This window comes from Lampetra fluviatilis, chromosome 50 (genome assembly GCF_964198595.1).
Source record: "Lampetra fluviatilis chromosome 50, kcLamFluv1.1, whole genome shotgun sequence".
Taxonomy (NCBI): domain Eukaryota; kingdom Metazoa; phylum Chordata; class Hyperoartia; order Petromyzontiformes; family Petromyzontidae; genus Lampetra; species Lampetra fluviatilis.
The window spans coordinates 7,189,878-7,211,595 of NC_136324.1; the positions used below are offsets into that span (position 1 = coordinate 7,189,878).

The 21,718-nt window shown below is 44.6% G+C and overlaps 1 protein-coding gene across 1 annotated transcript in view; it reads right to left on the bottom strand.

Moving 5' to 3' along the window:
* TMEM135 (transmembrane protein 135) overlaps positions 1–20,931 on the bottom strand; it is a 63,954-nt gene extending 43,023 nt beyond the window's left edge. The window contains exons 1-4 of the mRNA XM_078878319.1: positions 20,771–20,931; positions 16,021–16,148; positions 14,708–14,800; positions 11,633–11,666 (exon numbers count right to left, since the gene is read on the bottom strand). Coding sequence (XP_078734445.1) covers positions 11,633–11,666; positions 14,708–14,800; positions 16,021–16,148; positions 20,771–20,911 — 396 coding nt within the window. The 5' untranslated portion in view covers positions 20,912–20,931. The remainder of the gene's footprint in view (positions 1–11,632; positions 11,667–14,707; positions 14,801–16,020; positions 16,149–20,770) is intronic.
* Positions 20,932–21,718: the final 787 nt, after the last annotated feature.

Here is a 21,718-nt window from a genome sequence, read left to right on the forward strand (position 1 = left end):
CGTGATCACAACTGATACACGAGTGCTCTGGATTACAAGCACGTTTCCGGAACGAATTATGCTCGCAATCCAAGGTTTTACTGTGCTGTTTCGCCTTTTGGTGTTCTCTAGTCCAACACTGGTGAGACAAGGATGATTAAGAAGGCTGTCTCTGGGTGTTGGCCAATAAGTTTCAAATGTAATGCAAATAATATCGGAGCATGTTTGTTTTCATGTTTTGCCAAAAGTACTGTGTGGCCAACGCAGACTTGATGCCTTGCCATCGGTGACCATTTGGTTTTTGAACATCTTCACACCTCCTGTGTTATTTCCAGAAAGGGGGTAAAGCCTATACTTATTACTTTTTGGTTCTTTTGGTAAAGTCACGTAGAAAGAAAATAAATTAAGTCATAGAATACGACGTTTCGATTGCAACACAAGCAATCGTCATCAGGTACGAATGAATGAGAAAACAAACCGAGTAAACTTAGAAATATAATGCAATACAACACAGAGAGTCGGCTAACATAACAGTCAACACCATACCTACACTTATTATTTCATCATTTTGATATTGGCAAAAACAGGTCCCACAGATACCATAAGCTTGTTTCCACTCTGAAGAAAACCCTGGATTAATTATGGGTGGCTCAACGAGGATTCAAAGCCAGAAATGTGAGCTGGGCTGGCTCAGAACTTCGACAAGAACAACATCACTGAGCCAGCGAGGATATAAAAGCCCAAACGGAGCGGCAGATACTCAAGCTTGCTCTTGCTCTTGCATACCTTGTGCACCTACCTTATTACAGACCAATTCAGACCTTATTAGTCACCCCGTGCCTTTATAAATCTCGAAGTTCATCCTACAAAGTCCCATCAAAAGTGAGACACACAAACAAATAGACAAAAAATGTGTTTGGCCGTATTTAAACGGCTGCACGCTGTATGAACTTGAAAAGTCAATTTCCCTGTAGAAGAATATGGGTAAACTATATGGGTTGACAGGTATGCATTTGTACGCAATTACGGCACTGAGCTTTTTATTACACGCTTTCTATTAACTCACTCTGTCTGTTGTTGTTGTCGAATCCTGAAATCTTGTAACTCAATTTTAACCCGCTTCCCAATGTGGTATCGACTGCAAACTTCGTATACTTATGTCATACTGATGACAATACTATATTCTATCATTTTAAAAAAAATGTTTAAACCATCTTTTTTATATGTTATGTTTCGCCTTGGGTCTAATTGTCCACGCTCAACTGACGTTGGCTGTAAATCAACATGGTCCCTTACGTTATGGCAAGCCTCGGGGCCACTTCCTGGAGTCGTGGAGTTCTGCCATTACTCGTACGGTACATTTCATTAAAGCGTGTTTAAAAAAAAAACTATTTTTAAATATTACTGATATAACTTTCCATTAGGGTGCAGGTATTGCTTGCATAGGAAAAATGATACATTCCGAGCCTTTTAATCTCAAGTCAGTGATGAGAAGTCAGTGATTTATTCCCTTAAAGGAAGTTCTTTTTTTTGGCATCGTGGCAAAGTGTACGTTGCAAGCTTAGGTCACCCCGCACGCCCCACTTTCATCTCGACTACGGGGATATAGGTCACCGGCTTGCTACTTGTAATGCACCACTCAGACATTAGTTTGCTCTCAGCAGCAGCTAATGGGACGATAATGGGAAGGCTTAACCAAGAAGCTACGGGTGGAACGATGCATCGATTCATCGATTTATATTGATGTGGTAAGCTCGCTATGCACGCAATAGGCCTCGGCAAGGTAAGGTAAATTACCTTTTTTACCGGGTAAAAGGATAAAGTGGAAGGGTAAAAGTTTCGACATGCCAAGGGGTAAGGTAAAGGGTAGGATAAAGGTAGCTCAGAAGAATTACCCGGTAGGGTAAAGGTAGCGCGAATAATTACCCGGTAAATACGGTACCTTGTTTACCGCTAAAAGCTCCGTGGCGCAGTCCGTGGCCTCCATTTTAAATTGCAATAATTGATGTCGGACCAGATGGAGACGGTCCACGTCCTTGAGATAGAGGTAATAGAGGACGATGATGCCAGCAACGGCATTTTTGGGGTTGCTGCGAACAGCAATCGAAAGAGGCAGCGGCATGCGTTACCGTGGGAGCACACGCACGATTGGATGGAGGGTAATCCCCATGTACAGCAAGGGAAGAGGTTTTCCACCCACACGAACGCGTCAGGGTGGAAAGCCCACCTCAAGAAGCACAACGTGCTCGCCCCAGGCAGCGAGCTCGGGACGTCGGCGTCGGCTGCCTGAAGGTTCCGTCTAACTCGGCCGGAGCGGCGCAGGATCTTATTGCCTGTCGTTCGTCCGAGGACGATGGCAATGACGAACTTGATCAGGCTGTTGATGAGATCGCCATCTACCAAGATGACTGGGACGAGGTGGTTATGGAGGACGATGTCGTCGACAGCCTCAACGCCCGATTTGAGAGTATTCTATATGTATAAAGCGCTCTACCTAGCATTTATCGTTATAAACCTTATTCATGTGTTGTACCCCAGTAATTTCCCTGTAATCGGGTAATTTGTATGGGATATGGGTAAAAGGTAGGGTAAAGGTAGGCTCGTTGCTTTTTACCTTTTACCTTACCTGCAAAAGGGTAAAAGGAAGGGTAGTGCAATTGTATTGTGGTAAGGTAAAAGGTAAGATAAAGGTAGTCTTGTTTTTTTACCGTTTAACTTTTACCTTACCTTGCCGAGGGCTAGCACGCAATGAAACGCGCGTGTGAGAATCAATGTTTACCACTTGGCATATTAAATATTCATGTATTCATTAAAACATTCCACCTGGACAATGAGCTTCAGATGGAACGTCTCGTTTTCATGGGTGTTAATTCACGCACACTCATGGCAAACACGTAATGACACGTATACAGACATTTATAATATGCTACTCATAGCGTAGGCATTTATACACTGCCGTATGCATCGGGTTCGCTTTATGACAACAGGGGCCATTACCATTCACCATAATGTAAAACATACATCTAGATTCTTGAATTAAGATTTTAACCCAGTTCATGACAATTCATAACGGTGGATGGTGGGGAGGAGTGGGGGGGTAAGGAATAATCCCACCCCTACTGCTATAAATGTTGAAATGATGGCCTGCTTTGTTGAGCTATCATTTCTGGCCAGGTTTCTTCTGAAAAATAAGTGAATGCCTCATTGGGCTTTGCCTGGAAGGATGGAGATGATTTAGTTTGATTTGTATGTGTTTGGGTAATTTGTTTACCTTTGGACTACTATCGTGTGTTTGGAGTGTTTGCTGTTATACATTTCTTTCCCGCCCCTACTGCATGTCTGCGAGAAAGAGCTTTATAGCTCATCAGATTCCTCCAGTCTAAATAAATATTCTGATTCCGATTCTGAATACCCTGCGGGGTAGAGTTCATAGTCACGATCCCGCTTCCCATCTGGGAAAAGTTTATGAGCAGCGGTGCGCAGTTTAATAAAAAAAAAACTAGCCACAACCCAAGTTGGCACAGCATGTGGGCTGGAAATTAGCTCAGAGCTATTCCTATTTTCAGGGATAATGAGGGGGGGGTGGAAGTTGAGTGGAGGCAGGCGTGCTGCTCAATAAAACCACCAAATCCTGACCTCAATTGCTTGTCAAGCTCAGTGTGCGCGTGCTACCCAGCTACAGAATACATAAAAAGAAATGTGGATTTGTATGCTGCTGTAGTTACGCCAGGCTGTGATTTTCACCACTTAATGTCGTTACAAAGCATGGATGTTAAGTGATATTAAGGCCTGGCAAAGGATATAAGGGCATGGGTCCAAAGTAAAGCCGGGACGTTTGTTTAAGACAATTAATGGATTAAAACTGCAATAAACTCCTTTTTACACGCTTTTATTTAACTCACTGTCTGTTGTTGTTGTCGTCATCGTTGTTGTCGTATCCTCAAATCTTGTAACTACATTTTAACCCACTTCCCAATGTGGTATCGACTGCAAACTTGGTATACTTATGTCATACTGATGACAATACTATATACTATCATAAAAAAATAAAAAACATATTTTAAAACATTATTTTTTATATGTTATGTTTCGGCTTGGGCCTAATTGTCCACGGTAAACTGACGTTGGCTGTAATTGACCACGTTCCCTTACGTTATGGCAAGCTTCGGGGCCACTTCCTGGAGTCGTGGAGTTCTGCCATTACTAGTACGGTACATCTCATTAAAGCGTGTTTTTTAAAAAAGTTTTTTTAAATATTAATTTTTCCGTGCCAGATTTCTTAGGCACCTTTGAAAATGGCAGCCACCCCAGATCCTGCCTCTTGAAGGCAGGAAACCCCCATTCAAGCCACACGCCAGCATGGTGACGCTGCTCATGGTGACAATGATGTCACTTAGCCCCGCCCATCACCTCCCAACTATTTTCGAGTCACCCAAACCGATAACACTGTGTAACAATTTTTTTGGTTCCTGGGTAATAAGTGTTATTTCTTAATTGCTTATGCCTCAAAAGTACAGAAAATTGCTATTATTCCCCACAAACTTTGCTTTTGTGACTAGGACAATGATATTTAGAATTTTACCTATTTTCCATAACATGAGTAAACTTGGAGTAACTTCTAGAACATTCTAGAACTTTCCAGTAGTATAAATAGTAGTATAAATACAGGGGCCTTAAGCCCACCAGTTCAGTTTAGTTCCAGCTGCCAAAGTGGATACATGTCTGCATTTTTCTGAGATGGCATCAAGAGGCTGCAAGCATCCGGCAGACACATTTGCTATGTATGCGGCCAATTTTTCAAGACAAGAGTGAAAAAGTATTCTGTGGAAGCATCTGCTAAGATGTGTCAGGCCTACAAGGCATATGTCGCCATGCCTGTCAGGGATCAAGACAAATCCTGGGCACCTAATTTCACCTGCGAGCAATGCAAAAAAACTCTGGAAGATGGGACAATTTCTCGGATATTATGTTATAAAATTTGTTTAAAAAAATAAAATTGTAAAAGTTTTAATAAAAAAATGTTTAAAAAATTTCAATGTTATTGAAAAAATATATCATATATGAAAAATGTTGCGAGAATCTCTTACACATTAGTCATGGGTAAAATAATTTTATTTTTGTAGGATGGTGATGCTAGAGGGGAAAAGAGAGCCATGAATTTTCACTTAAAACTTTCGCGACTGCAGGAATTCATATTCTTTGGTTCTTTCGGTAAAGTCACGTAGAAATAAAAATAAATATTCTTTGGGTCTTTTGGATAAAAGTCACGTAGAACAAAAAAAAAATTAAGTCAATATTTAATAGAAATAAAGTGAATAAAAAAAAAACAAAAAAAAACACACTAATGTAGACTAGCCTGGTTCTTAATCAGAGTACTGACAGTCTATAATGTAGACTGTAGCCTGGTTATTAAGTTTGATGAGTGTACTTGGCAGACTATAATGTAGACTGTAACCTGGTTCTTAACCTGAGTGAGCCTACTGGCAGTCTATAATGTAGACGTATTCTTGGTTCTTTCAGTAATAAAATAAAAAGTAAAAACCATGACGTTTCGATCGCAACACAAGCGGTCATCATCACCAAACATAATAACCAGGCTACAGTCTACATTATAGACTGCCAGTACACTCACTCCGATTATGAACCAGGCTACAGTCTACATTAGTGTGCTTTTTTTTTTTTATAAAAAAATTTTATCATTATTTTTCTATCTACGTGACTTTACCGAAAGAACCAAAGAATAAGAGAGCCATGAAGTTCACTATCCCAAGAATTTGGCGGGAACTCGCTGACCACTAAAGCAACTGCTACCTCTGCATGGTGGATCCTTCCAAACGTCGGACTGGCAAGAATGCACCTGCGATCACGTATCCGGACCTTCCTTCATCCATCTCCCCGGTGCCACACTGCCATGAGCTCCCCATACCCACTCCTCCGGAGAGAGAGCAGCCATCTTTAGAAGAGAGCAGCAAGTCAGAGAGCGAGGAAGACGTTGTAGATACAGATGACAATTTCAGAGGTGGAGCTGAGGAGAGAAACCCACACTACCCCAACCAAAAAGACCTTAACGACTTGATCAGAGATCTTGGTCTCACAAAGTCGAATGCCGAGCTTTTGATGTCTAGGCTCAAGCAGTGGAACTTGTTGGATAAAAGTGTGCAAGTTGCAGAGGAAGCGTCACCAACCTTTCTTCAGCTTCTTCACCCGTCAAGATCGGCACTGCTTCTGCTACAATGTGACCAGTCTGTTCGAGGCAATCGGAATCACCTGTAACCAGAATGAGTGGCGCCTCTTCATGGACTGCTCATCCAGGAGCCTCAAAGCCGTGCTGCTCCATAATGGTAACAAGTACCCGTCTCTTCCCCTGGCTCACTCGGTGCACCTCAAAGATGATTACAACAGCATCAAGACCTTGCTGGACGCCTTGAAGTATGAGTACGGCTGGGAGGTTATCGGAGACTTCAAAATGGTGCCATTCCTGATGGGTCTCCAAGGCGGTTTTACCAAGTTTCCCTGCTATCTTTGCCTTTGGGACAGCAGGGACACCAAGGCGCACTACCACAGGCGGGACTGGCCACAGTAGGCCGAGTTCTCTGTGGGGAGGAACAACTTCAAGTGGGAGCCACTGGTGGACCCCCAGAAATTGCTGATGCCACCACTGCACATCAAATTGGGCCTTATGAAACAATTTGTCAGAGCTGTAGATAAGGAGTCGGCAGCCTTCAAGTACCTTCAAGACTTCTTCCCTGAACTCTCTGAGGCAAAGGTCAAAGCCGGTGTCTTCGTCGGACCACAGATAAAGAAGATCCTGGAGTGCAATGAATTCCTCAAGAAGCTCACTAGTAAGGAGAAAGCGGCTTGGAACAGCTTTGTCGCAGTGGTTCGTGGTTTCCTGGGCATTCACAAGGTCAATCTATGTGGAGCTGGTTGAGACTCTGGTGAATAACTACGGCACAATGGACTGTAGGAAGTCCATATCCTTGATGCTCATCTTGATAAATTCAAAGATAACATGGGAGCGTACTCGGAGGAGCAAGGCGAGCACTTTCTCCAGGATATACTGGACTTTGAACGCCGTTACCAAGGACAGTATAACGAGAACATGATGGGAGACTACATTTGGGGGCAGATTCGTGAAAGTGATTTACAGTATAACAGTAAATCTCCAAAAACGAATCACTTCAAAATCTTTTGTAGTCATTTTTGTGTTACTTTAGTATAAATACATGTTAATTTTGATTCATATGTTGTTATTTTCTGACTTTACGTGAACGAAAATACACAAATTCGCCCGTTTTCACATTGAAAATAGGTAAATTTCAAAATATCACTGTCCTGGTCACAAAAGCAAAGTTTGTGGAGAGAAATAGCCATTTTCTATACTTTCAGGCATAAGCAATTACGAAACAACACTTACTACCCAGGAACAAAAAATGTGTTACATAGCGTAACCAGTAGATTGATCGATTATCTAGATATAAGCGCATATTCCATTTCCACGCATGCCCAGTTACCTTTTGTGTTGTTCAGTGCTGCCGTTACAGTCATTTTAGGTTCCGTTTGTCAAGGTTTGGCTTCAGCCAGGTCGAGAAACCAACCACCATTGAGTTGTCTGCGTTTATTCTATGAGTTGAATCGGCGTGGGCAGAATGTAGTGAGTGGTGTAAACCACATATACACGCACTCACACCGTACAGCATCAAAAAGCCAGAGAACACTCCGTATCTACAGTGAGAATGGCAATATTCCACCCTGTCAGCTTATAAAATAAATACTCTAGGCGTTCACAGCGTGTGCCTTGGCGGTCATATCAGATTTTTGTCAACGCAAACTCACAACACGTTGCGATCATATTTTCATCAGCGACCGGGCCGATACCGTCAAACTGGCTACACCCGAGCATCCGTGTTTTATCTCAGGTATCTTAGAAGTACCGTGAGACCAGACCAGACATCTTACTCATCAGTACCACCTGCGGTGGTGTAACTTTATCAGTTCCGACTTCCTTCAAGTGTAAAATAGCAGTGAATTACGTGATAAACATCTGAAACAAGTGGGTTTACGGAATAGCTCGCTCGTATTGGCCATGAAAATTAATCGGTACGACTAAAGTCGTACTACCTTAGGTGGTACCAATTGCTGCTTTGATCCATGGACCATCGATGGAATTAAATGAAGAAATCACAGTGGCACAGGCTTAGAGCTAACCTATGCCTATGATCAAACCACCCTCAGTGAACCTCAAAAGCCAAGAACAATGAGGCCATACTGGCTCGTACGTGGATACGAGATTTCCTGTTAACAGCAGGTGTCCAAGGGTTTAGGGGAGCGAAGTGGCCTGGGGATGGCAGTACAGCATGGATTCTTGAAACTATCTGTGTGGAAACATTCCGTTTTTACCTCTTAATATGCATGGGTGATCTCAAGATTCCTAATCCCAAATGAAGCCAAACACTCATTTTGGGAACTGACCAAATGTCTCAATGCAGGACCGTCTTGCAAAAAAGATTTAAGACTCAATGAGGGTTTTTCTAGGTTAAGGGGATCATTAATATTGTAATTAATGCTTGGACCGAACACTCCTCTTAATACCATAGCACTGCTGTTGGACATCTGTGAAAAAGAGCTTTATAGCTCATCAGATTCCTCCAGTATAAATATGATAGTCTGAAAAGCCCTGGAGACACTTTGTGATCTGATGAATCACTCAACTGAGAGCCCTGGGAACGAAAAAGAACTGGAACGTTTTATATTTGTTCCGTGTTATTGATACTTGGATAATGTTCTTCAATAAAAAATAATAATAATTTGGCCAAACATATCAAAGGCATAAATGTTTTTGTTTCATAGACGCACTTGCCAAATGCAGCATTTGCAAATCTCACCATAAGTGCCAACGAGTTCCACATTATTCAATGACTACGAGAGATGACTTAACAGGGAGCGGAGAACTGCCGCGAACCCACAAAGAGCTCGTTGTTGTGGAGAATGTAAAAAAAATTTGGTTCTTTGTGACTTTACGGAAAAACCCAAAGAATATGAATTCCTGCAGTCACGAAAGCTTTAAGTCAAGATTTTACCGCCTCTACGGGGAGGGTTTCCACACAACTATTATATCTTTGAACAAACTTCGAGACAAGAAGGCTCATCTGATCGAGTCGCTCACATTTCTGAAGAGATGCCGCGACACCAAGGTACTATCGATCACCTTCACACTGACATCTGCTGCTGTCACTTCTCCCAATGCTAAACGGATCTTGTTCAGGGCCGGCCTAGCCCTGATCTCAGAGAGAATAAGATTGCTCCGATTTGAACTAGACAATTTAGACAAGACTCTCCTGAAATCACACTTAACATTGACGGAAAAAATGTCTGCATCTGATTGGGAACATGTAGATTACATGACAGCCTCTTCAGCCGCATCAATGTCAGCTAAATGCAAAGATAACCAGATTCCCAAGTTCAACCTACTTTCCAAGAAAAATCCAGATCCACACATTAAAAAGTTAGACGGTGACAAGATTGTTATCAATCAGAGTAACAGTCCAATTTCCGGCAGCCTAAAAGCCGTTCTAGATTAAGGCTTGAATTTCGCAGTCACCCCTAAACACATCCCAGTTGATGATTTCATTGCCCAGGTCGACGTAGCCCTTAAGGGTTTGGGACACATTACTGCAGACGTGGCAAGATTGGAAATCGCTGCAATCCTCAAAAACGCTAAGACATCTACTAGCAACATCAGTAAGGATGAGTGCTTTGAGCTTTCTCAACTAAAAAAGGAGAGATGACATCGTCATCCTCTCAGCCGACAAGGGCAATGCCACAGTCATCATGGACAAAACCACAAACAATAACAAAGTTCAGGCCCTACTTAATACAATAGCCACCTCCACGCTCTCGCCGTGGAAGTCGCCCTCCGATTTTACATTGACATGCAAATTTCTCACTTTAACATCACTAGCCCCCGGCCACTTCGTTTATGACCCTTGGGCTACACCCATTTCAAACCTTTAAAACAGCCTGCTTCAGCAGCTTTCTCCCTCGTTTTTTTTTCCTCCTGATGACGATTGCTTGTGTTGCGATCGAAACGTCGTAGTTTTTTTTTCTTTTCTTTTTTCTACGTGACTTTACCGAAAGACCCAAAAAATAAGACAACAATATGCCTCCATCATGTAACCGTCTCTCCGCGTAAAAGTACATTTCTTGAACAACCCATCAGCCGCACGGCCTTCTGGGAGTGCATCATTTCAGCATCACTGATTTCAAGACAAGCAAACAAACAGAAGAGAGGATTTCTTGAAACAATGCAAGCCTGACTGCTGATGAGACACTGTATGCCGAAACCGGTACAGAGGTACGTGGACAAACGGCTACGTGAAGGAGACATTCCGTCTGATTATTTATTTTGTCATCTCTGAAAGGTGTTCTCCCAATTAATGCAGACATCACGAGGTGCGCTCAAGTTGGCATATGCTCACGCATAGCGTGCCCTCATGCTCTTGCATATGTCTGGATCAGGGGTCGGGAACCTTTTTGACTGGGAGAGCCATAAAAGCCAAATATTTCTAAATATATTGCATTGAGAGCCATATAGTATTTGTAACGTATAATAAATAAAATATGTATTACTTTTAATGCGACTTCTGGTGCTGCATGGTTTTGCTGATGACCTTGTAGTCTGGTTCGTACGTGGTGAGGTTGAGCTTCATGCAGGCGTTGAGGCCCCGTGACCCATGAAATTTATCTTCAAAACTAATTTCTGTTTACTTTAAAATGACACAGTATTATTAAGCAATATCACAAGTATTTTAAAATCAGTTCCAAACTGATTTTTGTATTTTTTTTTCAACTCAAAATTGTCTGGGAGCCATATGCCGTCACCAGAAGAGCCATATATGGCTCCCGAGCCATAGGTTCCCAACCGCTGGTCTAGATGAATGGCAATGTAGAAGTCTATGTCCAGGTTCGTTAGCCAGGAAATAGCTTCGTTTGATGTGTGGTGAATTGCTTCAATGCCTCTATTGATCTTTAGGAGACCTGGATACACCGTGTTACATCAGGGGTGGTCTCGCCCCGACGTACACCCACTTACCTTAACAAAACCCCGTTATTTCCATGAAGCCCACATTTAGCCCATCCACGGCTTGCAATGTTCCCTTTATATATTGCGGTTTTATATCTGATGAGAACGTGAAAAGCGATGGAACAAAAAAAAGTTGAAAAAGAAACCACTGAAACCACCCTCAATCGCAAGCCAGCTTTCGGAAGGCACAAAGAGAACCACTGCAGGGGATGCTGTGGCGTGCAAGACTAAACAGGGGCGGCACTGGCGCGTGGCGTTTCTGTGCAGCGTAGATCCGCAGCTAACCGCAGATCACCATTGCTCTGCACTAGGGTCTGTGAGTTGTGTGTTAAAAGTTCTCGGACTTTTTATGGGTCAATATCGGATAACTTTTTGTATTTTTGGAGCCGCAACTAACCACAAGTCACCATTGCTCTGCTCGCTGAACCATTTTTTCTTTATTTCGGGAGTGCAATTTGTGTTGTTTATTTTCTTTTTATAGCTCTCTGAAAACCCCCAAGTCATTTTGTTTTTTTGAGGAAACACTGTTCCGTAGTTTGATTGGTGTGCATTGCATTATTAATCACTCACCAAATTTGCCATGTAGATGGTCAACAGGCCTCTCCTGCAAACATCACAACAAGTATGAACACACTCGAAAACAAAATCAACAATATCAACACTTTAAAATAGACCACAATGATGCTGTGCATAATATGTATTGTGCGTGTGTGGGACTGATTGGGGAGCAGAAGTGTCGTGGTTAGTGCAATGCGCTACGAACCCGCCGCTCATGACCAATAACAGCGGCGAATATATGAACAGGTCCTGGGCATCCCTTAGGTCGACTCAGCCTTAAATGAGTACCTGGTGCAATGTGTAAACATCGGCACTGGGGAGACAAAGGTGGCTGGGCGAGGTCCTGGCCACACCTCCTCGTGTACCGTGCCGGCCTTTGTAGGGGCTTGCTAACAGCACTTGCGTACACATTCTCTTCAATGCTATAGGGGGATCTTTGTCGATTGTGGGACTGATACGTTGTGCTCTGTTGGCAGAGCGACTAATGAATTAAGTTTCAGAACAAGGGCCATTGACATATAGTAACATTGTCCCCCTCCCTCCGGGACCCTCCTGAAACAGAGACGCAGTGAGTATTTTTAGGGATACATACATTTCATTGTATTGTTGTATTTAATGTATATGTCCAGAGGAAAAATAAATTCCTCATGACACCTTTCCATTTTCTTAAAAAATATTTCCTTTACGCCAACAGTTGGAATGATAAAGATGGTACAAGACAAGACAGTACAGTACAGAAAAAAACAAAGAGCAAAAGATAAAAAAATAAGCATAAAGGAGACGATACACACGAGACCAGGGGTCGCCAACCAACATAAAAAGAAGAGTATTTTTTTCTAATTTGAAAAAAAAACCTCAATATTTCAAGAGCCGCAATGCACGTGAATATGAGACGGTGAGCCTTAATAAATAACATCACGAAACAGCCCTTAAAAAGCCGCAGGCTGCCGATCCCCTGCACTAGATCGACAGCATAAACTAGACCTCCAAAAGAGACGTACCATACAAACAAGATGAACGGTACAAAATAATCATTACAAACGAGACAAAAAAATGTCATCTCGAATTCAACTGTGACCCCAAACCCACAATTCATTGAATCGCAGAAGAGCAGAGAGTGAATAGTCATGACATGACTAGCAGTTTGTGCAATGCCACCTATAGTGATGCCCTAGGTACCTGGGTTAAATCTGTCTACACAACCTAATATTGTCAGCCTTAACGGATGATCAATAACAGAATACAAGCCAGTAGGGCAGAACGGGGGAGCTCAGAGCAAGCACTTTTGTAGCAAACCGTGATACATGTTCAGCCAACATGTGGCCTGAATTAAGCAGCATGCACGGCTAAAGTGTTTCCCTGCCCTGCGTTAAGGTAAGAAATAAACAAAACGACTCGAAAGAGCCCTCGGTTTAGCTTCACACAGACTCACAGCGTGCCCGTTGCTATGGGGCCCATTGCCAGAGCACATCGCTGAAGACTCCACTTCTGACATGCATTCCCAATATTGATGCTCGAACATAGGTTGTATGCTCACAAGGGAGATACAGTTTCCACTTTTCATGGATTTGCCTTTCCTATTATATGTTTTTAATGCTATATTTACCACCGGGATCCTCCTGTAAAAGGAGATATTGTTTCAAATGGTTTCTCACACATTTGTCAGTTCTTTTTTACTTTTCTTTAATGGTATCCCATCTGTGCTGATGGCACAGAGCCAAACGGTGGCAAGATGTTAACTATCTCGCCTGGTATACAGGAGGACGTGGGTTTGATCATGACAGTGACACCTGTATATTTGGAGTTTTCATGTTATCCCCGTGGTCACGTCGATTTTTCTCCGAGCCATCCAGTATCTGGCTGCTATACATTTCAACATGCTAAACCACTTCGTTGAGCTATCATTTGTGGCCAGGTCGCATCTGAAAAAGAGCTACATAGCTCAGTGGCCCTTACCTGGCAAAATAAAAAATATTTTTTTGTTTAGTTGTTGTTAGAAAAATTACTAATGAACTGGAAGGTTTGTTGAACAGCTGCAGATGTGACATTCTACACATCTCCTGTCGTCGTCCTTCAAAGATCTAACTACACTCTGAGTGGTTTAAAGCTTTCACAAATCATATTATCATGAAATGTTGCGGTGAATTAGAGATAATAGAATTTAAAGAGCATTAGAATTATCATACAGAAGCGTCCGTATTGCCCCCGCCTATGCTGCTGAGACTTTAGAAAGGCAAAATTGGTCCAGAGTTTGCCTGCTTGAACTCATGCTGCTGGGAAAATATTGGTGCAGAATGCTGGTAACGTTGATGGACTTCAATGTCAGTATTTCGATATCAGGGGACCCTGTTTGATGTCGGAAAAAAAAGAAAAATGTCTTTCATGCTTACAGGAGCATCGAAGGTTACATTGACGGTGTGTATGATGTTACGGGTCCGCACAATCCCTCAATAATTTTTTTTTAAAATAGAGCATCGAATTAGTGTTCATTACCTGGCTACAGCCCTGAGCCTGAAATTAAAATTTATATGACTGGGGGAGAGGGGGGGGCAAAGTCTATCCATAGTACAACCACTGCTGACTTCTCTGCAAAGCAGTATTCCGTTTAAGCTTTAGCTTATAGTTTTATTTTATCAAACCCAGAGGGATGACAGCGTGGGTTGTGCTGTCGTCTGATGATGCTAGTTGTAATTACCGGCGAAAGCGTTGTACTCTAATTGTAAATGTTGTGGGTTTACTCTCCAACACACTGGTGTGTTGAACTAGTAACGAATGGGCATGTATTGTTTATGTGACAAACCTTAATAATTGGCTGTGTCGGGTAGTGGTGGGTTTAATGAGAAATTTATATTTACGTGATCTAACCCAAAAACTTCTTATGGATAATATTGGATCGCAAAAGCCTATGTGTTAAACTGAGGATTTGAACTGTCGGGTAAAAGCTCAACATTTGAACCTGGGATTTCAAGTGTCTGCTCAGTGATTCAACTTCAAATGTCCTAAATGACACAAAGACTAATCTTTCAATATTGTGTGTTCACCGTAAACAGTCCAGACAATAACTACACTGCCTGCACCAAAGATCACCTGCTTTTTCTTTCCAGGAGGATGGCGATGTAGGAGGCTGGCAGTGCCGCCCAGAAGCCACCCAGCCACGAGTTGAAGCCACCCATAAACTTTCTGTTACAACAGGGTTGGCACAGACCATGCAAATCATTAATTCACGTGTTCAAGTCAAATACAGTCAATTCTTAAGTCCCAATGGAGCGTATCGCTCGGTTTGCAAACCGCGTGTTATCGCAGCAGTGGGAACGATAAACCACAGTGACACAGAGGAGTCGTGTTACAACTTGAAACTTGGCTCAAGCGACTGTGGTTCAGGCAGTGACACGTGTAGAACGAGTGGTGACCTGTGACTTAATTTCAGGCAATCAAAAACAAATTGTTTTACACAGTGATGGCTACGCATCCAACTCTGCTTCGTCGCTTTTCCTCACCGTATATACAAGTCAGCATGCCCAGCTTCGAAAGGAATTGGCCAAAAATCCCAATGCAGAGGAGAACATCTGGTCGACTCATTTAAGCTTTTCAGGACCAATCATATATTTGCATCCCTTTGTCAACCTACTGCTGGATGAAAACCTCCCCGTGTCAATTATGGGGGATGTTTGACCATAATTGTCCACGGTAGTCACTGGGGGTCGATGAAAGGGGTGCCCAGAACCAAAATCAAATCACATATGCACATATCCACTTGCCACGGATGCCGGAGCCGTGGTTCAACCCGATGGTTCAGTTCTTATGTAAGGGTCATGTCCACAAGTTTTGTCTTCACTTGTAATGTTTCTATGAGAAAAGCTTAAAACTAATAACAGCTATCACAGGCATTAATACTTCATTTCCTATGGGGGGGGGGGGGGTTATTCACTACATGGTGTACATGAGCCAAGTGCTGTTACACAAACTCATTTAGTAACCGCCCCCTTCTGGGGTGCAGCGGTGGCAAGATGTTAACTACCTCGCCTGGTAGACAGGAGGTTGTCAGTTCTATCCCGACCATGACGCCTGTGTATTTGCTGCTATAAATTTCCACATAAGCCACTTTGTTCGGTTATCATTTGTGGCCAGGTGATTTCTGAAAAATACCTATATAGCTCAAGTGGGCCTTACACGGTAAGATAAAAAAACAATGTTAAGTTTAGTTTTTCTTCAAAAGCAGACTCGACCCTGCTTGCGTGACATTTAAACGTTTCTGCGTCTCCGATTCTTGATTCTTGGGTCTCCCTCTCAGTTTCTTTAGTTCTTTCTCGCCACCAAGGTTTTTCAGTCGGAAGTCTCGCTCTCACGAACCCTTTGGGGTCGACGCGCGCGTCTCCAACGCGCGTCCCGCGAGCGCTCACCGCAGAATGCAGAAGAAGGCAATGTAGAGGCCGCCATTGGCGCTGAGGAAGGCCACCGACCGCGAGAGCTCCGGCAGCAGTCGGTACAGGTAGTAGTCGAGCTTGCGCCTCCGCAGCAGCGCGGCGATCTGCGGGAGCGTGCAACGCGAAGGGGGCACTCAAGACGCGGCAACTCACCGGGACGCTGCGACCGCTTACCACCCTTACCACCCGTGTTTAGTTTGTTGTCCTTCCACACCCCCCGGTCCGCACTTCCGATTAGCACGGTTGGCTATGTATGGTGCGAAAGAAGTTTAACATACGTATGTACACACGAGCTGCAAGCGAGTACGGTGCTGTCTTCGAGGGTGTGCAGTACAGCAAGCAGGATTCCTAACGATGTTGCGCAGCGGAATTTCGGTGCTCTACTCTCGTATACGTTGGCATTTCCCCAGGAACTATCGGGTTCAACGTAGATGTAAAAATAGTGGAAATGTATGTTTAAACATCTTGAGCAGGTAGCCTCCTGAAAACGATTCTTGAAAGAGGTGATTCTGGGACAAGATTAAACATTAGAATTGTAAACCAACTGTTCACTCAATTTCATTTGCTAAAAATCATGATATTCATTGTCACATTCATCAATGACAGTCTATCCATGTGCTTCTAGAAGGTCATCCTACTCCGTGACCATCACTAACTGTCCAACGATGCCACAATGCTCCTGCACACTCGCTGATCTGATCACTCTCTCTCTATGGCTGTCGTCTGGTTTGGCACACATTCCCTTCTTTGGCTGCCAAACTTCAAAGACTACAACACAACCTGGCACGCGTCGTCATTGGCCACAATCATCCGCGTCTCCACTCACTAGCCTGTCTCCGTGCCCTCAACTGGCTACCCATCGCCAGCAGGGTCATATACAAGATTGCCTGCCTCTGCCACAATGCCTTCACATCTGCCTGCCCGCCGTACCTTTCTTCATTATTGACAACTTGCAGCTCAGCACACGGCAGATGCCTGCGCAGCGCGACTCACGACCTCCTCTTGATACCAAGATCCAGGATGGTCGTGTCTATGCGCCGCTTCTCGGTGGCAGCCCCAACAGTCTGGAACGCTATCCCTCTGCACATTCGCAGCATCACCTCAATCGCATCCTTCAAGAGAGACTTAAAAACTCACCTCTATAACCACGCTTTCGAGCGACTCTGAGCTTGGCTCCGCATTTCCCCACATCCGCGCGTTATTGCTTGCAGACACAATCCCCAAAAAGAGTAGAGGCTGCACATTTACACGGACGTAATGGAGCCGAATGCCATTGTTAGGCAAAAGCGTGTCACTTGTGTGCTGGTATTGGGGACAGATTAAAAGAATGGCTGACAACGTCTTTTTCATTGAATGATATTTTTTTGACTCGATCAGTATTTAAATCCGAAAATCCACTACTACAGTCAGTCAGAAAACGAGGTGTAGAAATTATCTTCAATAATTTCCTAGAAAGTGGGGTAGATGTGTCTCGACTGGCCTGAATACTTGCCTTGATCAAATAAATCTAAGAAATGCAAAATTACTTGGCAGGCACCTGACCTCATTTTTTATGGAGCATCTTCAAATCTGGAGAATACGGACAAAATGCATAATTGGAGAAACCCACTTTACAGCATATTCTCCCACCTTAAATAAATGTAATCATAATAATTACAACAATTACACTGCACTTACCTCTAGACACAGCACTTTAATGGCTATCATGAACATCGCTGGGCTCTCGCCAAGTGAATTAACACCGGTCACGTTCAGACAAAGAGGAGCTTTGAGTGTCGTGAGTAAACCCATTTCCCCCAAGTGAATTGGGTGAGAGGGAAAGTTCATATGTGCTAGCATTTTATAACAAACACACCCCAATAAGGTTACATAGCGCTTAACTCATTATGGCTCTTGCAGTTGGTGGGCAGGCCTCGGATAAATCACAAACCTCAACATCGAGGCAAAGAGAGCAATTCTATTCTTGCTAATGGCAATATGTTCAGGAGCTAAATACCAATGTCATGGTCTTCTTGCCTCGAGAGAGCTTCAGGAAAGAGTTTGTGTAGTTTTGCTATTCGGTCCACAGTTTAAGTTGCATGTACTGATGTGGGTCATGGCTCCACCAGTGTCTTCGAGGAGGAATGACAAAGCTAGGAGGTGCAATGTTTGGGTCTCAAATGAGTTTATTCTGGACGTCTGCGTTGTTCCACCGATCGCCAGCGTTCTTCCGGCTAAGTCTCCTACACATGCCGCCAGTTACCATATCCGTGGAACTTGCCCTAGACTTTTACAAAATCCAGAATGCCATTTCTGATGCCAAATTGTTGTAAATCCTCTAACAAATATACATTTTAGTTAAGAGAAGTTCCTGTCCATGGCTCTTGTTTGGCTCAACCCGTATTTATCTTCAACCCCAACTTGGAGCCTTGTTTGATAAGCTATACAATTGCTTCCTGTGGATTAATTTCCATCACAAGTCATCAGTGAAACAATAATAAAAGTTGGATGAGGAGCAACGTTAGAAAATGAGGAGGCGAGGGAGTGGAGGATGGAGCGCTTTTTGGAAAGTTTTAATTTAATAATTATGAAAGGCAACTAACGGGTGAACTTAAAGATGAAAAGTTTCAATAAGTGCATGCCACTTACTATCACGTATGCATCAGAAGCAGATAGACAAATAAAAATGGAACATAAGCTGAAAGATGCGCAGAGAAACATACAAAGATGCATGCTGGTAACTGCACCGCTAAGACAGAGAGAGGAACACATGGATGAAGGTACTACCACCACACATTAGATGTCATATTGACTGTTGGTAAAAAAAAAAGTGCTTGGGCAGAACGCATCGATTAAATGGAGTGACAGCTGATGGACGAGACTGATAAAGGAATTGCAGACAGAGGAGGGCATGCGCCCAAGAGGACGGTCACTGTGGAGATGGAGCAATCAAATGCGCAAAAGCAGAGGCATACAGTACTGTGGGGTCGCATGAATTGGGTAGTGGGGGAGTATTTATTCAGCAGTGGATAAACCACGGCTGATGATGCTACCAACCGAAATACAAACTATAATCCTAACTAATGTAAGATGCGACCCAAATAAAAGCTCTTGGAGAGTGGAGATGCATCCAAGTGACGTGCTATGGGCAGTGTGATAAAGGAATTCGTAACCATGACAACATTCTTTAAAATTAAGATCCGGTGCCTCTTTATTCGGGCGGTGGTAGCTATGCAAAGTGGTCTGTAAGCCAGCACTGTGGAGGCAACTAGGGTTGGTAGATCGCAGAAACGTTCTTAAAACTCCCTTCCCGTGGGCATCGAGGTTGTCATCCACTGGGCTCTCCAGGATATGGCAGTCGAGAAACACATTCCTGCGGAGGGAGCTGGTAGGAACGTTGGGTTGCTCGGTCAATGGCCAGGGTCAACGGCGGCGTGGTGTATTCCGCAAATATGCCCGACTGTGAGGGCGGGCACAAGCCGGCGTGAGTAGGTTAAACGTTGAGTTTTATAAGGGCACCACGGGGTGACCAGCCCCTCCCCACCCAGCCCGACCCCTCCCACCCAGCCCGACCCCTCCCACCCAGCCCGACCCCTCCCACCCAGCCCCACCCCTCCCCACCCAGCCCCTCCCCACCCCACCCAGCCCCTCCCCACCCAGCCCCTCCCCACCTTCCCCACCCAGCCCCTCCCCACCTTCCCCACCCAGCCCCTTCCCACCCTCCCCACCCAGCCCCTCCTCACCCAGCCCCTCCCCACCCTCTCCACCCAGCCCCTCCCAGCCCCAGCCCTCCCATTTTTGGATGCACGACGGACGGACGGACACAATAATCCCCTGTGGGCTGGTGTAACCAGGAAGTTCCTACCAGTAAAATGTTGACTCCACCTGTTCCATCTGTATGGGATAGAGTGTTTCCCCTCCCCCCATCGCACACGCATGGCTTTACTCCGGGTGTATCAGTTTCCTGCAATGTGTAAACACTCGTTCGTTGGCAGATAACACCTTCGTACACAGAGGACTGCAGAGCTTGGGAATATGTTGGAGTCAGCTCCTCACAGCGGTGGCTGCTGCTGCTGCCTTTCTGTTTGGCTGTGGCTCCTCTTTGCCCCTCCCGAGTCGTTCACTCCCCGAGAGTGAGCGAACGCTGTCGAACATGATTATTGTTTATGCAACGTGACTGTTTATGGAACTCTGGATATGTCACTCGGGAACGCGTTCAATTATGCAGTGACGCAAGCCGACCGCGATAACAACGCAGCGTTACGACCTTGGATGGCTTTAAAGTTTCGTGTGTTTTTTTTGGAGAGCCTTTACCTTCAAAGAAGCCTTAAATTCGCATCGGGTCAGGCCTGTCCACGTAACCTTCAGCCGCTTATCTAAAAGATAAGAGCTGCAGAGTTGGCCATACTTAGCCAACCAGCGAACTGCCCTCTAACAGAGTCCATAACGAGCAAAATGCATTAGATATTACACTTGGCAAATAACGTGTTTGTGCAGACTTCCCATTGACACGCGCGTTCCCAAATCAGGAAGCGATAAGCGCACAAACGCATGCACAACAAAATAGTTCGTTGCGTTACGCCAAGGCTCCGTCCCGACCCGCGCGGTCCCTCCCGCCGGCCCAACGATGTCGCACCTCGACTGCGGGCGTCCAGGAAAGAGCGGGGGGTGGGGGGGCCCGCGAAGCCGGTCTAGGCCTCAGACGCTCGAAGGGCGATTTCCGAGCGGGCGGGTGGGGGGAACTCACCAAGTAGAGCGGCGTGTAAATTCGCACGGCCTCGTCGAAGGCGCCCCAGCTGACCTGGCGAAAAGCGGTGACACAAGAAGGGTCCCACGTGTGGCCAATCTCGTAGCAGTTGTGCGGTATGGACTTGCTGAGCGCCGCCATGTTGGCAAGGGATGCCCGGTCACAGCCGGGTCTGCGGGCATCCCTAACTCAACGAAGCTGGAGGGGGGGGGGAGTTTAAATATTACGTACAACAAATATATTTATTAAAGTGCTCAGAACACGCTCAAAATCAATAACATGCGAACGTACCTCCACTAATATTTCGATAAGTTATCTAAATTAATGTAGTGTCAGAATAACGTTATTTAGAGCGATATCGGTAGGCGCTATGGTATGCACTGCTTTGCTAGCAACACCCGCGATCGCCATGTGCTGGAGTTGGTAGCGTCCGTCGTGAGGACTTGCCAAAAGTGGTGGCGCGAGCCGCAGAGGCGGCTTCTGATTGGTCCGCGCCAGTGGGTTTGAGTCTTCTGCAATGCACTGAAGCCCTCCCACCCTACCTGCCATAGGGCAACACGAGCAGTTACCCTATGCCCTGGAGCATGGGACTTTGTGGGATGAACGTTGAGATTTATAAGGGCACGGGGGGTCTGAATTGGTTGACAGGTATGATTGATAATCAACGATTTTTGGGTTTAGATCGCGTTATTTATAAATGTGTCGTAACCCTCCACCACCCGACACACGGCCAATCAGTAAAAAAGTGTCACGTTGACAAAAGACAAATAGTTCACTGCTTTAGCCCACCGGTGCGTTGAAGCGTGAAACCACAACATTTACAATTTGAGTACGACGTTTCGCTGGTAATTGCATCCAGCATCATCGGGCAATTCGCCAGAATGGTGAGGCTCTGCTGTGTCTCCCGTTCTTATATAGAGCAGCAGCAGGGTGACGTCATCATTAACT